Genomic DNA, 16,693 nt, shown 5'->3' on the forward strand with positions numbered 1-16,693 from the left:
CAGAAGAGTGCATCACCCCAAAGGAGCTGCCAAACCAAGCAGCATTGTGGACACCAAACAAAAACAGCTTTAATGAGAGCTTTGTTCCTGGATAAACTATGGGACGCGTTATTGTTTGCTTGAAATTATGTGTTCTGGTAGGAAGATTCATGGAGCTCTTCTGGTCCTTGAATCTCTCTGAAGATCCCGTTGTTTTAAAGCTCTTGAAACAAAATGCTTATCAAGGAAACAACTGCTGACATTGAGCTGTCTCAGTAGTAGGTGGCTGAAAAGAAAAGGCAGCCACGTGATGTGAGGAAGAAGAGCAATCACCGGTTTGTGTATTTTTACTGCTGCCACAAGAGGAACTCACGAGTCCCCCCAAGGCCTCCCTGTGCTGCAGATGGGGAACTGAGATAGTTGGTGCCCCAGGACGCCTTGCTGATGAAGAGACAGAGAGGATGTGGCCATAAAAGCTAGGTAAACATGAGAGGAGCATGTGAAACAACAAAAAAGACGTGGCTGAGCAGACATCTACGTGCCCCACTATTCATATCATCAGTGAGAGAAGACAGGACCTATTAAACAGTGGCAGGTGCAGGGGGAAATATAATCGATGGAAAATTTTGCTCTATGCTGTTCATATGGAAAGTAGAAGGAAAACATTTCTCCAATCAAATATTCTACTGATGAAAGAAAACACTAGATAGGAATATCATCTTCTTTCACTGGAATTCAACTTACATTGCTGTGATATTTATACTACGTATTATCCAAAAATCATACCCTTTCTTTCCAAACTTAACCTTCATCTACCCATAAATAATGTGGTCAGACCAGTACTGAAACTGAGCTAACAAAACTGAGATGATGCTTTCTTTTTATTTGGTCCGCTTTTCTCTAGAGACAGTAGGGCATCTTCTGGAATTAAAGCAGCTCAGCTCTGGTTTTGCTCCAACAACTGCAGAAAAGTTTTGGAAAAGTAATAGCAGAAATAACCTTTACATCATAACCACTGGCAAAAAAAAAAAAGACACCAGTGACAATTTCAGTGTACTTTTTCTGATGTTGCATCAAACAAGTCTGATAAGTGGGAAAAGGAAAGAAGAAAACTGAAAAAGAATCTCATGTTTTAAATTCCTAAAAGATGCATTCTTATCTCTTGAGGAAGAGTGAGGGCTTTGAACAAGCATTTAAAAAGTACTTTACAGCCAAGCTTATGTCCAGGGCATATGGCTGGCCCTGATCGGTGCTTGGTTGCCAAGGAGCCCCTATCAAACTTGACACTGAAGATGAAGAAGAGTCTTACTCACCTTTCATTTACCCTTGCTTAAATGAAGAATAACTCCACACTCTGTAAGCAAACACATGTGTCTAATTGCACATTGTTACAGCCTTTCATACTGAACTTGCTTTTTAGCAGCACAAGCCTGCACGGGCATGTACTGCCCGAGGATATTATGGCTGAGAAGAGAAAGTGCTCTTTTGGGATCACATGGCCCTTGGGCAGTCATTGCCACACACACGTGTCAGATGGGGTGAGTGCAGATCTGGGCTAATGCAATCTTACAGGCATGGGCAGAGCCTGGGCAGATGGGGCTGCCTTCTTCCCCAGTGAAACTGCTCACCGTGTGATAGCCAGCTTCCAGGCAAGGGCTGACTTTTCCCCTGCTCAGTTCCTGTGCCATCTAAGTCACCTGTCACCCTGCCTTCGGGGCTGGTGAAAGTTCAGCCCATCAGCCGAAAGCAGAGATCGGAAACACATTGTTCTGCATCACCTGCTCACGCACCACGCGTGGCGAGGAGGAGGTAACAAGGCCAGTACTTCCTGTGCTCACAGATACGCTTCAGAGACCCTCTGCATGAGCAGAAACTGCTTTTTCCTCAATGGTTTTATAAAGTGGCAGGCAAGCCCCTGCTGAGTCCTTACTCAAAATATGTGTCTCTTGCCCTAGAGGCAGTCAAATCATATCAAAAATATAGTAACCCAACATTCAATACTGATCTGATAGTCAGAATGAGCCTGAGAAATAGAAAATAATCCCAAAAATAATTTCCAGTCTCAGACCTGTCTCCTCAAAATCCCATGGAAGCACATGAGATACTTCATTTGGAGTGAGGTGAGACATCACAGGCTGGGATACTGGGTCTGTTTCACAGCATGCTGCCTGCAAGACAACAGTGATTACTGCTGGACCTGCAGTATGTTGGCTCTTGGCAATAATAAAGATGCTTGATATCCCTGTGCTGCAGGAGAGATGCCACCCAACAGGATGCAGAGCACCTCTGGAAGTCCTACAAGATACTTATGAAAGATAACACTCTACCTAAGCTACACCTACAAATTAGTTTCCTTTTTGACACCACTGCAATAGCAGCCTATTTGTAATGTTCTGTCTATAATTTTTACTCCTTCTGACCACTTGTTACTGCTTCAAACAAAATTTCAGCAGTATGGCAACAAGAAAAAATTTTCAACTAACCTCTATTTTTTTAAAAAAAGAGCCTTGAGTAGTGAAAAAAAAGCTAATTCTCTCCAAACTGTTAATGAAGAGTAAAGTTTAAGGGACATATTCAGCCAGCCTGATTGCTATTTAATTCCAAGTCTCCAGAAAGTTATTCGGAAACATGAGGAAGAGTGACTAATAAAAAATCAGATCAAGTGAGACCAGGTCTAAGAAATCATGGCCTAAAAATAAGGTCTCAAGGGTCAGATCATTTGAGCTCAACTCTCCTAACCATTGTAACTTTCTTGTGTGGCTGGGGGTAACTCATCTGGCTTGTGCGTGTCTCAGTTCTAGGCAAAGAAAAGTACTTGTTTCTTTTCAATGACTGGACAGGATTAAAGACTGTGAAGTAGTCAAATATTACAGTTGGCAACGGTTTGTATAAAAACCTAAGAAGTGACCTTACCTTTTCCCACGTGACATTTCCAGAGGTAGTGTTTCTGAGCAGCATCTTATATTCTGTTGCATACTGAGGGTAAGAAAATAAAAAAGAATAAACAAACAAAATCACAACGTTTGCTGATCAGATCGTCAATATGACCATACCATCTAGCATTTCACAAGGAGATTACTGTTAGGAAGCTTTTGTCTGGAGACCATACTGTGCAGGCTAACGAGCCTGTCCTGTGCAAGAAAAGGGAGTGACAGCATATGCAGCTCCTTCCCCATGTGGCAACAGGGAAGTGGTCTATGATCTGGGCTCCCAGGTTTGGGCAGCAGCTGAGGAATTCCCCGTTCCTGCATTCTGTTGCTCGCACACCATGCTGTCACACTGGCTCCTGCAGAAGGCACGTGGCCCTTGCGCCGTTTCACTGTCAGAAATGGTAAGGCAGGAATTAAAATTGCCAGTAAAATATCTAAAATCTAGGGCAACAGTTTGCTTTGATAAATAAGGTAGACACCTCCCAAAAGTGGGGCACTTTATGCTTGGTTTTTTTAGACATGAAATGGGGGACAGAGAAGCTTATGTACTTGCCAATTACCTGTGACAACAGTAGCACAAAGGAGGACTTATTTATTTAATCCCTGAACATACAGAACCCTGACACTTGAGGTATCACAGAATATCCTTTTCTTAATGATATTTTTGTGCTGCTCCTATTTTTATTTATGGCATACTGACTTGTACTGTGTTATATATACACACAAAATGGAACATGATTTTAAGAGTTTGACCTTGATTTTGATACAAAAGCAAACCCACAGAATACCATGAAGGCAAAAGCTATTATTCTGCTCCTGTATCGTAAAGACTCACTCTGCCGCAGAGCAATATTCTCAACAGTGTCTTATCCCCAACGTCTAAAATTAGCGATAAGAACTAAGCAAAATCTTCTTAGACCCCCACAGTTCCTGTCCATAAGTTTAAACCACAGTGTGTTCTGGTGCCAGTTATCATCCTACCATGCTTAGTTCTCTGTCAGAAGAGAAGCCAGGCTGAGCAATTAATCTAGCAAGGGAAAATACTGAATAAAAGCATCAGGCAACAGGTAATGCTTACACACATTGGAGACTAAAAGTCTTCAGCCTTGTGTGTTCTGAGCCCAGCTCCAAGCTACATACCCAAGGGTTTTCCAGCTAGCTCCTGCAAAGTGATAAGCAGCCTGGCACAGAGCAGAGTTGACACTGCTGCCTAACACAGCAGCCAAAGTATACGAGTTTAAAGAACAACTTTGGTGGAGGTGCTAAACATAGGCTATGAATATACTTTTCTTGAGGAGTATTTTTCAAAATCAAACCCTTTACCATGGAAGTTGTATCCCTGATTATATCAGGTGCTTTTAAAAATCCCACTTACTGTAAGTAAATAAACTTTTGGTATTTTCTATATCATCTTTCTAGTCCTTCTTCAAAAAGGAGCAGTCACTTTGTGCACTGTAGCTCATGTCCAAAGCCCACCATATCTTACCGTTCGGAAAGCTGCAGCAACAAGATTTGCAGGAAACAGGTTTCTGTAAAATACAAACAAGAAAATGAATTATTTCTTGTAGAACTTCTAAAACAAATGCACCAAAGCATTGTACTATCAGAAACTGAATTCCTTTTGCAAAGGCAAGCATATTGGCACGAGTGAGGTATAGAAGATCCTATGGCAGCACAGAGCAGGTGTCTTGCTACATCTCCAGAGGTGTGAATGCCATCATCTTTTGCTCACATAAAAAGGTCCCTGCTTGTCTGCCACACCTAACCATTTGGGTAGGGACACCAGAGGCAATCTAACAGGATGCTAGTTATACACACCTATCAGTCAGTGGCTACAGAAACTGGCTTAGCCACACCATCTGCAGCAACAGTTCGTGGCCTCCAGGGTCAGGCAGATTTTTAACATTACTCATGTGATTACACTTTGCTCACAGCATCAACATGAAAGACAATCCAATCAGCAAAATCTACTTAAGAGAACAGCTTAACCCTTCAACACAACAAGGTCAGCTTCCCTGAACACCGAGGTAAAGCAGAACAACATCATGGGCCAGAGTTGTCTGCAAGGGCTTAAGTGGTTAAACAGCACAGACAAAAGTAAGGACAAATCATACGGAAAGTTGCAACATCTGAATTTGGTAGCGCCTTCGTACAGAAATGCAAATCTAATGTATTAGGTTTGTGTAGAGAGGATAGCATGCAAAGTGACATACACTTCTACTGAGCATCCAGTGTGTATGTGCATCTATGGAGCAACAAGAACAGGAAAAATGGTTAACTGGACCATGCAGGGAAAAAGTTGCTGCTTCTTGTATTTCATAATTGGTTTTAATGCTACACTTCCTTTCTCCTCTTATGGTGGGCAAAGAGCATGTGTTTCCCTAGCCAAATGGCAGCTTTTTTTGCTGTGTCAGAAAGCAAAATAGGAAGAAAAGGTGATCTCTGGGGTCACAACAGAACCCTAGCTGCTGAGAGCAGGAAGGCTAGGGATACAAACTGAAAACACTGCCAGCCAAATGCATCAAGGAGGCATGGTGACTCTTACAGTAAGGAAAAAAAAGATCTCACCCAGAGCCAGTTAACTGTGGCAAAAAAATATTTGCATAGCTGCTCCCCATCCTTTGCTCCCTGCACTGCTCCAAGGCAGATGCAGCTACCTCCAGGCTGGGCCGTGCTAACCTCCCCCCAGGTTTTTATGTAGTTACTCTGGAAAACACGATTTTTAAACCAGGCTTTCAGTTGTGATCACTCCATGAATGACATGGAAAGTGCAAATCTGAACCACTGCAAGAAACAGAGCAAAAGAGTCAAATATTTGGAAGCAAGAGGGAGAGTAAGATATGGCACAGATAAGGATTTTAGTATTTTCCATTGCACAGCTCCTTATCCTGTCACACAGCAATGGCTTTCCCACAGCCTTGACAGCAATTTAAAGTCCCTGGACTTTCATCAAACAAGCGGCTCCTGTGCACCACCTCAGCTTCTGTTGCATTACAACTCTACTGTGCACTAGGAGGCAGTTGCAAATTGCTGTAAGAATAATTTGGCTTCTGGAGTCTATATTCCACTGAGCATGAAAGGAACGGCAACTTTTTCTCCTTAAAATTTGATGACATAGCTGTCTGTCTGAAAGTGTAAGAACGAGCTCTAACTCTGCAAAGATGCTTAAGAATTGGTCAAATAAGATCAATGGAACAGCTAATGTTCATCGGTTTCTTGCACAGCTGGAACTCTCTGGTGGACAAAAACCTCATGTAAAGTGAAAGCAAACTTATTTTTATCAGAAGTCAAACATCACATATACAAATGGGCCCAGTTCAGTGCACAGTTTTAACCAAAACAAAAAAACATGCTGTTGGGAAAACAAGGATATTTCTTCAGCTATTCATAGCTGGATAATTTCTTTTTTTAAACAAATAATTGACTGGATTGTGAAGAAGCAAAGAGAAGAAAAAAGACTGAAAACCAAACAGAAATCAAATTACTTTTTATTTTAAATCAGCTCTTCCATCCTGATGAAAGAAAGCCAAACGAAGCAATCCCAAAGCCTAAACAATATGGTTTTCCAATGCTTAAATGTGGCTGAGAAACCAAACCCTCCATAATTTACACAGCATGTCAAGCATGGGCCCCAGTAATTAAACACTAACTTAACTCCAAGCATGTACTTAAAGCACATACTGAAGTGATGCCAGCAGCACTGCTACAGCAAGGGACGGGGCAGGTTCTTGCTTCAAATGTGAATAGCACTAAAGCTATTCAAATACAAGCATATAGCAGTCATTCTTATTTAGCCCTGGAGCACTAGTCGCAGGACTTGGAGGACAGCAAAGAGCATTTTTGACAATCCACCAAGTAAAAAATCTGGATCTCAGCTGAGCAGCTCAGAAGGAGCTCTGTTTTGTTCAATCCAACTTCTAAGTACACCTGACTGCAAAGTCCCAACAATGCATAAAATAATGTTTTGCTCCTCTTTGTTTCAAATCCTGATGTTTAAATACAAAATGTGTCAGGTCATAAAAAGCAACAAACAAATAAATGGCTTATCTTAGAGGCAAGAGTGCTGCACAGACTACTCGCATTGCTCACTTAAGATCAGTCAGTGTGCGAATTAAATGCAGCTTTAATTAAGGGTGGGTCCGACCACAGGTTTTTACCTTAAGATGGATTTGTGCAAGAACACCACAGCAGCACCTAAAAAAAAAATGGGTCAGGATGCTGCACGCTCCAGGGAGAGTCAGAAGCTGGCTGGTGACCTGCCTGGGCTCATCACATGCTTGAGCCTGCAGGCTTTGCTCATCGTGCACGGCGAGGCAAAGTTCACCCACCACAGAAACCCAGGCCGAGCTCTGTCCCTGCGAGCCAGGGTTCACCATGTCCCCAAGCCCAAGCCGAGGAGCCACACAGGGAAGTGTGAACATCCCTCCTGTCCGGGTGAAGCACAGGAAAGCTGATGAGCTGGGTAATTGGGCATGAAAATTAAATATGGGTGTCTGCCAGTTTGTTTTTCCATGCAGACCAAATGTTGAGATTTTTGTGTTTTGAAAGCCTGTGCCAGATGTGAACGTGGAGTTTAAGTCAATCACCATGGTTATACCCCTGGCTTGCTGGCTGTTGCTGCTGTTTCTGATGGCTCCATCCCTGCTGTTGCCATGCTCTGTGGCAGAGAATGCCTTTTCTGAAGTGGAGAGGGACTATCACAAGAGCACACCGCTGAGGAAGCCCCAAGTCTGGGTGATAAGGAGCCCTGCACAGGCATCTGGGATCAGGCAGCCTTGGCCCTGATGCAGAGAGATGAAACTTGCTGTATGTGGCAAGAATGAGATAAGCCAGTGACTTGTGACATTACGGCAGGAGACCGATGTGCTATGTGCACCCCAGGTGCTCCATGGGAAAGGATGGATTACCCACAGATGGATCCAACCGGTACACAGAGACTTTACTGCCCTCACTGGAAAGTCCCTGACTGTTGCAAGTCATGCAGACAGCCCTTCCCCACCCCAAAAATATCAAAAAACCACTGGACAGCTGTCAAGGGTGACAGCTGTGTCCTGGGGCTGGAATGGCAGCTGGGCTGAGCCAGGAAACCTTCACATACCTGCGCAACACGCAGTATGAGAAAGCATCTGTCTTGGATACGCTTAAAATAGGCACTAGAAAGCAGCAGCATCAGTTTCAGGGTCTGAATACTTTCTGTCTAAATACTGTACTCACCGTACACAGCTGGATAAATGCAGGTTTTTCTTTCCTCCAGTGGGAATCTGCTCCCACCAGGCAAGAAGGGACTATTACTCTCCTAAACAAATTTAGCAAGAAGGTCTCGCTGTGTTTTTGCCATAAAGGAAATCTTAGTTCAGCTGCAGCATCCAATACTGAGAATCCTAGATGACTAAGGAAACCGAGAGCTGTAAAGGGAGCAAAAAGGGGCTGTAGCTCCCATCCTCTCAATTTTGATATTACGGGCAAATTCCTCTCTTCCTTATCCTGTATCTTTCCACCAGCAGGATAAGGATGGCACAGGAACTCCTTTATTGCATATGTAAGGGATTATTATTAGTAACTGTTTCTAAATTATTCTTTTGCCAGAGCTCTGCAAACAACTTTGAGAGCAAAAGCATGAAGGGAAATCCAGGCAAGCAGAACGAAACCCTAAAATACTACGCATTCCTCCTGCATTGCTTCTTACAAAAAAGTTCCACTTTTGAGGCCAAGAACTTTGCTGTTGGAAAACATATTTTTGTGAGGAAGCCTAGAAAAAAATACTGTGTTGCATTATCTCCTAGGTGGGTGTTGTTTTGTTTTTTTTTTTAAATGAAGTGTTTTCAACAGTAGGAGTCCACTAACAGCAGCTTTATTGCTATCTGTGGCAACTTGCTAGAGCCCAGTTCTGATTGCTCCAGTACCTTTATTTTTCTTTCTGTCCCAAGATTTTCATTCAATATCACACAACAATTTTTCTCATCTCTCTTTTGATATGGATGTGGACACACAATACATGCCCTGGGCATAAACATATTCGAGTGAATGCATTTGCTTTAACACAGAAAAACCTGAATATGTGTTTACTTATAGGAGATTATCAGGTACTTTTTTGTCTTAACAATCCAGTCTGCCTATTTGTTTCTTGGAAAATAAAACATAACTGGGGGGAGTCAGTAAGTAGTAAAAGGTAATGAATGTAAAGAACAAAAGAAAGGAGACTTTCTAAAAATACCCACCAGACAGTGCAGGCACATGAATGAAAACATTGAGTTCTTCCTACAAAAATCAGTCAGCAATCCCTATACTTCGAGAATCCAGGCTCAGAAAGCAACACAAGCAGAGGTGGGCAGTATTATTTACAACTTTCCTTTTTTCTGAAAGTACCCCTGAGCTAAGAGCTAGCCATCCAGCTATGTGGTTAGCCTATCTGGGGGATCCACCGTTACTGCAACAGCAGCTGTTCCCTGGCCACTTCCTATTCTATTTATCACTACAAAGGTGGCATCACCCCCTCCTCTCCTAATAGTCAAGTTTTGCTCTCTTTCCACACTGGAATCTCAGAGAGAGCCTTCACGGTTGTTGCTTTTCAGTGACTCACCAGAAAGACCAAGGCTCTAACCAGAAAGATCAAGGAGCGCCTGATGCCTGAGAAAGGGTCACTGCATGAGTGTTCCAGACTCCGTGGTCCACGCTGGCCATCTGCTCTGCAGCCCGGCCAGCAGAATGCAACCAATGCTTCTCCTTGTGCTCAAGCTCATGCTTGCCTTCCCTCCCCCTCCAAAGGCACTCGGAGCCAACCCACCGGCTTGCTGATGGCGCCGTGGGTACTCCCTTTGGCAGCACAGCTGGTAACCTCTGGCAGAGAGACAGAAAGAGCAGTGAGGAGCAATAAAATTTAAAATGCTTTTGCAGACTTGCCTGGCAGCTCGAGAAACTCTGACCTCACTGCTCAGGGCAGATATGAGGACCTCTGTTTACCCTTCCTATAAAAAGCAGATGGTGCTACTACCTTCTTCCTTCCTTAGACTGTTACAGCTACAGCTGCATTAAAAACAGAATTCCCTTCCCAAAGCCAGTTCCACAGTTTCAAAATATGTTTTCATCCCAAAACTGGGCAAAGAAAGCCTGTTCCATACCTTTTTTTTTCCACTAAAAATATATTGTAAAACATTATTGAAATGTTCCTTTTTGATGAGTGAGATTTTCTACTTAATCTTGTGTATAAAATTACAACAGAACATTGGCCTCACTGAAATGAAATGCCAGGATCACCTGCTGTTGGAAATTTTGATAGGATCAATAGGTTCCTGGTGAAACCGTTTAATTGTGCTGAATCAGCAAATATAAATCAGAGCTAAACCAAAACTCTGACCTTATCAAAACATGCAGTCTTGACAATTGCCCGCCAAAAGTGTTAACAAATCAATAGATTCTTGCAAAACACTTGATCCTGCTGCTTCAACCACTTTCCAACAAGCTATAGGTGGCCTGTGTTAGCTAGTGGCTGGAGTCACCTCCTCGTCACCACCTCTCTCCTCACCTGTTTCTCCCTGGTGAGATGCCCAGTGCGATCAGAGCCAAGCTGGCTCTCTGCAGTGTCACCTACCCAGGTGGGCACTGAGCCCCAGAGCCCACCGTATCACAGCTAGCCTCTTCCTCCACCTGCTACCCACTTCATAGCCAAGATGACAAGCACTCTTTATTCTCTGTTGCTTTGCTTTCTCCACCAGACAAACAGGTAAGGGATAAAACTAGAAATTCTAAAATTTCCCTTCTTTTGCTGGCACTCAGCACTCGCCTATTTGGTACAACCGAGCTGCTCTCCATGCCAGATGCTCTGGAGTTGTTCACAAGGTCCACCTTCAGCTAAGATCACATGGAGTCAGAGTGCTCCAGAGCTTGGCTTCATGTAAGAGTCTGAACTCTGGAAAAGCCTGTCTTTCTTCACTGACACTGGACAGTTAAAGAAATCCAAGGTCCCCCATTGGGTTCAGAGCACACCCCACTTTTTGGTTTGTTGGTGGTTTTTAAGCCATCAGCCTTGTGGAAGCACCTCTGAACTCTTGCTGGATCCCCTCCCATGATCACTGAGCTGCACTCTCTGTCTGCCTTTGGCCATGTTCACCTTTTAGGGAGCTCCAAAGACCAGAGATGAGATGGGCCATCAACATCCCTGCTGTGTGGCACAAAGGCACCCTCAGGACAGCTCTGCTGTCCCCACACAGTGTCCTGGGGCAGAGGACTGAGTGCACCGGCCAGGCATGCTCAAGGTTTGCCTCCTGCACTTGCCAGAAGGGAAGGCAAACAAATTAAAGCTGGAGGTTATGGTCAGTGGACAAAACAAAACAGAGACAGCCTTTCAGTTCACCAGTGAGTCATCATTCATTTGCTACCAAGCCTAAGATAAATCTCTTCTCCAGAGGTCGTGTCTGCACTCACAGGTATATGGTTGTGTGGAAGCTTTAGACTTGGAAATGGAAAACCACAACGAAGAATTAAGCTGGCCTCCAGACATCACTGCGACAATGGAAAGCAACATCTTTGGTCTCTAATACACTTCCCAAAAGCAGAGGGGATCTGCATCCTGGGAAAGGACACCCTGTGTCACTCCTGCAGAAGTCATGGCAAATACTGACTCACAGCTGCAATTTCCTCTTTGCTGTTTCTTCCTTGGGCCACGTTTACATCTGCTTCCAGTGCTGTAGGTGGACTCAGTTTACCCGTTTGTGCCTCATTTTTACCTTTTACCTGAAACTGAGCAGTGAAGCCTTGAAGGACACAGTCTTGTGACACAGTTGAAAACAAAGTTTTATTGTGTCTAATAGAAACTTTCATGACCAAAAGAGAGAAAAGGAAAAGCAAAGAGCAGGATGCTGCAAGACTCACCCACATTGAAGGCAAAGATTTCAGCCCTCCAGGCCCTATAGACTCAAGACCTTGTTAACTGAAGATGAGTTTACTCTGGTACCTTCTATCAGGGCACAGACCAAGATCGATGCTCAAACCAGAACACCCACATTTTCATGAACAGTTTAAAAAAATTTTAAAGGCGGGGGAGAGAGATATTATTTGCAGAAAAATCATGTAACTCACTCCCTCCCTGGGTCTGTCATGGGTTTGTGCTAAGACTGAGAATTTTAGTGATGGCCATATGCATCTCCTCTGGACTGGATTTCACTGTCACTGCTGTGAGAACTGGACTGCCCAACAATGTGGCTGCAACAGCCCTTCCAAGAAAAAGCTGAATTCATAGCCCACTGTACAATCATTAGGAGAAAGCCCCTTGGCCCCTCATTTCCCAGAAGGAAACCATTCTGCAACCCGCATGCTTTACCCAAGTCTCATCATTATCAGCATTACCTTGGAGTTAAGGACTCAATCCCAGCACCATTATAACCCCTTCAAAGATGAACTCTCCACCTGCATTTACAGCCCAGATCAAGAAACAGCTTTCTGCTCCCAGCTTCACAGATGTTACCCACAGCCCGAAGCTCACTGAAGCATCCCTGCCCTGTTTCTCAGCTACATCCTACCCGTTGCTGCATGGCAACACAGGAATGAAACGCTAGTCACAGCAGCCACATCAGGATGCACCCAGGGGCAGCCACTGCTACAGTCATCTTCCCAACTCTCTTGCTCATGCCAATTTCTTTTTTGTTTGTAATTTTCCTTCACCTGCGTACACTTCCATTCAACTCCATGTCCCCTTCACAGCCAGGCCACCTACTCTCACTGTTCTATTATTACTTCTTAAGGCACTGTCAAGGAATTGCTAGTCCTGAAGAGAAATCCTCAATTGTTGGTCCTTAAGAGAGGTGGGCTGAGGACACAAAGTATGTCGTTGCCAATGGGACAAACCAGGCTTACTTTCTGTCCAAAGGGAACATACTTGTTTCTGGGGAACAAAAAGACATTAACATGTACTGTAAATAGTTTGGGGCTGCCTTTTTTTTTTTTTTTTAAGAACTTACCTTTGTTGCCACATCCATTTACCCAAACAGACCACAGAAGTCTCTCAGCTGAACAACTAAACTCATAAAAGCAAAGCAAACAATCTAAATAAAAATCCCCCACTCAGCTTTGCAATTACAAAGATATCTGCTAAGCACAACTCTCCAGCCACTTCGCTGGTAGGCAGGTCACCTCCCTTACTCTTCTGTTTGCATCTTGGTAACATCCACCACCTCCACACCCATTCATCTCCCAATGTTTTGGCAAACCTCCACACTCCCTATTGATATGCTATCACTTCCCATCACCCCCTCAGCTATGCTCACTGGGAAAGACCCAACTGCTGCTCCCCCATTTTCCTTTATTCCACTGCTTTTCTCAGACACCCGTAATACACTTTTCCATGACTGCCCAAACTACTCAGGTGTGAAGAAGTGGCAGAGCCAGACCCAGGATAAAAAAAAACACATCAGCTGTTCACATCTGGGATTCTGAACCAAGATTCATCAAAGCACAAGAGCTGGAAGCCCAACACTCAGAAAGCTGGCTGGATGTCTGCCCCATTTGTGTAAGTGTTCCTCTCTTAAAGAGCTGGACAAATCTCAACAAGACACGGGCTCTGAGAAAACAAAAAAAAAGGCAAAGTCTGCAACTTTTCAAGGAAGAATAAGGGTAAAACAAAAAGACAATGATCTGGTTAGAAGTGGAAGCCTTGATTCCAGATTGCTTTGGGGAATGCGAGTCTTGTCTTTGCAAGGTGCAGAGGTGGGATGTGAAGCTCACAAACACAGGCTTGTCCTCATGCCAGACTGTGTTTAGGGTACATCCTCAACGGGAATACAGGGTGGCATTTCCATGCCCGCACCTATCGGAGGGCACTATAAGAGGCAGATTGGCATTTGTGTGAGGAGACTAAATAAAGGGTGAGGGAATAAAAGAAAAAGGTGTGTGTGAGGGATGAGGAAAGTTGCCCTGCCCTGACTGTGGGATACAGGCAAGACAGGCAGCAGGGGAGAGGAAGTTGCCAGGCAAAGCCATGCCTGCCCTGCAGCGAGCACCTAGGAGCCGCTCTCCCCCCAGGCAGGACCTAAAAACGGGCCCGGGCACCCAGAGCTCTGAGCAAGCCTCGACTCATCCTCACAGCCACCCAGTCAAAACTAAAAATAAAGGGGGGGTACCTTACTGGGCTGCAGGTACCTGGGCAGAAAGCAATGCCTCTGTAGAAGCCAGGAGAAGAAGGAGGAGGAGGAGGAGGAGGACGAGGACGAGAAGAAGAAGAAGAAGAAGGAGGACGAGGAGGAGAAGAAGAAGAAGAAGAAGGAGGACGAGGACGAGGACGAGGAGGAGAAGAAGAAGGAGGAGGACGGGGGGGTGTCCCCAGCTGCAGCGTGCAACATCGCCGGGTCTGTCATCATCCTCCGGAGGCGGCGGGGAAGGCGGGAAGGAGGGAGGGCGGGGGGAGGGGGGGGAAGAGCGGGGCGGCCTCACCTGACGAGGTCGAGGAAGGAGTCCACCGTCTCCTTGCTGGTGGGCACGGCGCCCTGCAGCCCCAGCCCGGGGGCGTTGAGGGCAGAGGCGCCGGCCCCGGGGCGGACGATGAAGCCGAGGGCGACGGCGAGGCCGGAGGCCAGCAGCGTGGTGCCGAGGAAATAGGCGAGGGCGATGCCTCCCAGGCGGCCGAGCGAGCGGGTGTCGAGGCTGGCGGCTCCCGACACCAGGCTGCAGACCACCAGCGGCAGGATCACCATCCGCAGCATCCGCAGCAGCAACTCCCCGGGGAAGGCCAGGTAGGCCACCTGCGCCGGGCCCAGCGCCGCCCCGCGCACGGCAGCGCCCAGCGCCACGCCGGCCACCACCCCCGACACCGTCAGCACCACCAGCGCGTTGCGCCGCAGGAAGCCCCGGCAGCTCCTCAGCCGACCCCCGCCGCCGCCGCCGCCGCCGCGCTCCGCTGCCGCCGCGGCCGGGCCCTCCGCATGGCCGTTGCGGCCGTTGCCCGCCTTCTCCTCGGCGGCGGCCGCCGCCGCCTCCATGCTGCCCGGCGCGGCGGCAGCACCCTCCCCGCTCGCCGGCTGCCCGCGCAGCACCACGCGCCCTGCCGCCGCCCGCCGCGCGACTGACGGGCCGGCTGACTGGCGGGCAGGCTCCGCCCCGCGGCCGCGCGCCCGCCGGGGAGGGGGGGCGGAGCCTCACGGGCCCCGCCTCGCCCCGCCCGCGGGGCGGTGGTGCCGCCCCGCCCCGCCCCGCCCCGCTGCAGCGAGGCCCCGCCGGCCGGCCCGCGCGAGCGCTGCCGGGGGTCTCCGCGGCGCCATCGCCGCCAGTGGGCCCCGCACGTCCCCGCCGCGACCCGCGGAGCCTCCCGCGTCCTCGTGGTTCGCACACAGCCCTTCCGTGTCCCCCGCAGTGTCGCACAGCTCACACGTATGCCCTCGCGTTTCCTCGGTGTCCCGCTCGGTCACCCTGTGGCTCACACACATCACCCCGGTGTCCCCCTCGGTCTCCTCACAGGTCACACACATCCCCTCAGTGTCCCCATGGCTCTCACACATACCCTCAGTGTCCCCACAGATCACGCATGTCCCCTCAGGGTCCCCATGTTTTGTTCGTTCAGTGTCCCCATGGTTCACACACATCCCCATCAGCGTCCCCATGGCTCACACATGTACCCTCAGTGTCCCCATGGTTCGTACACATCCCCTCAGTCTCCCTGCAGACCGCACGTGACCACTCAGTGTCCCCATGGTTCACACGTGCCCCCATCAGTGTCCCCACGGCTCACACATGTCGCCGTAGTGTCCCCATAGTTTACACACGTCCTCATCAGTGTCCCCACAGCTCACACATGTCTCCTCAGTGTCCCCCTCAGTGTCCTCGCAGCTTACACATGTCCCTTCAGTGTTCCCCTCAGTCTCCCCATGGCTTGTACATGTCCCTTCAGTGTCCCCACAGATCACACATGTCTGCTCAGCGTACCCATGTTTACACATGTCCCCATCAGTGTCCCCACAGCTCACATATGTCTCCTCAGCGCCCCCCTCAATGTCCCTGTGGTTCATACACATCTCCTCAGTGTCCCCCTCCTCTCTCCAGGAACCTCTCAGAGAGGCAGGAGCCATCCCCTGCATCAGGACAGGTGGTGGCTGTGCCTCCCATCCCCATGGTCAAAGCCGCCCCCCGCCAAGGGCTCATCGGTGTCAGGGTGGAACGGACACACGGGCTCCGACATGCTCCTTGAGGAACCAGGATGAAACCCACGTCTGGTCACAGGAGGAGGTTGTCTGAGGTGCAGACGATGTCTCTGACTGTATGAGGGGCTGATAAAGGACACCTGGGGCTTTCAAATCTGAAAGGGCCTTGGAATTGTGTTGACTCACAGAGCCAGTTGCACGAGCTTCAGCCGATGTTTGGATTTTAGAAGGGGCTTCATTTCAGTTCATTCCCTTGACATCAGCAAAGCACAGCCTAGCAGAAAACGTGCTGTGAAAACAACCAGTCACGCATTTGCTTTTTGAGTAGACCGGACTAATTAAAGAGACTGACAGGGCGTGATGGGGCAATAATCCCCATTTAATAAGACTTTTCTGCTTTCCAGCCTTGTAGATAGACCCAAAGATCCCTACACCATGGCTGGATCTCCTGGGAATTGACTCTGTCTAAATCAGTGTCCTGCAATAGGTAATGGCACCACCAACGAGCAACTGCGTCCACCACTACCCACCTCAGAGCCTGATGCAGTCTTGACTTGCAGCTTGCTCTTGCACTGAAATTTGACTCAAGATACCAGGCATATTCTTATTGATTTTATTTTTTTTCCCTGATAACTTTCCCATTGAGGAACACTTGGTTTGTAG

The 16,693-nt window shown here is 47.3% G+C and overlaps 1 protein-coding gene across 2 annotated transcripts in view; it reads right to left on the bottom strand.

Moving 5' to 3' along the window:
- SLC1A4 (solute carrier family 1 member 4) overlaps positions 1 to 14,956 on the bottom strand; it is a 37,347-nt gene extending 22,391 nt beyond the window's left edge. Inside the window, exons 1-3 of one of the 2 annotated variants that reach the window (XM_074922979.1) lie at positions 14,331 to 14,956; positions 4,396 to 4,438; positions 2,893 to 2,955 (exon numbers count right to left, since the gene is read on the bottom strand). In XM_074922979.1, the coding sequence (XP_074779080.1) occupies positions 2,893 to 2,955; positions 4,396 to 4,438; positions 14,331 to 14,875 (651 nt within the window). In that variant the 5' untranslated portion in view covers positions 14,876 to 14,956. Of the gene's footprint in view, positions 1 to 2,892; positions 2,956 to 4,395; positions 4,439 to 4,727; positions 4,784 to 14,330 lie in introns of those variants that run through there. The other variant, XM_074923061.1, reaches the window with a different exon arrangement.
- Between the last annotated feature and the right edge of the window lie 1,737 nt (positions 14,957 to 16,693).

The sequence above is a fragment of the Athene noctua genome, chromosome 1 (assembly GCF_965140245.1).
Source record: "Athene noctua chromosome 1, bAthNoc1.hap1.1, whole genome shotgun sequence".
NCBI lineage: Eukaryota > Metazoa > Chordata > Aves > Strigiformes > Strigidae > Athene > Athene noctua.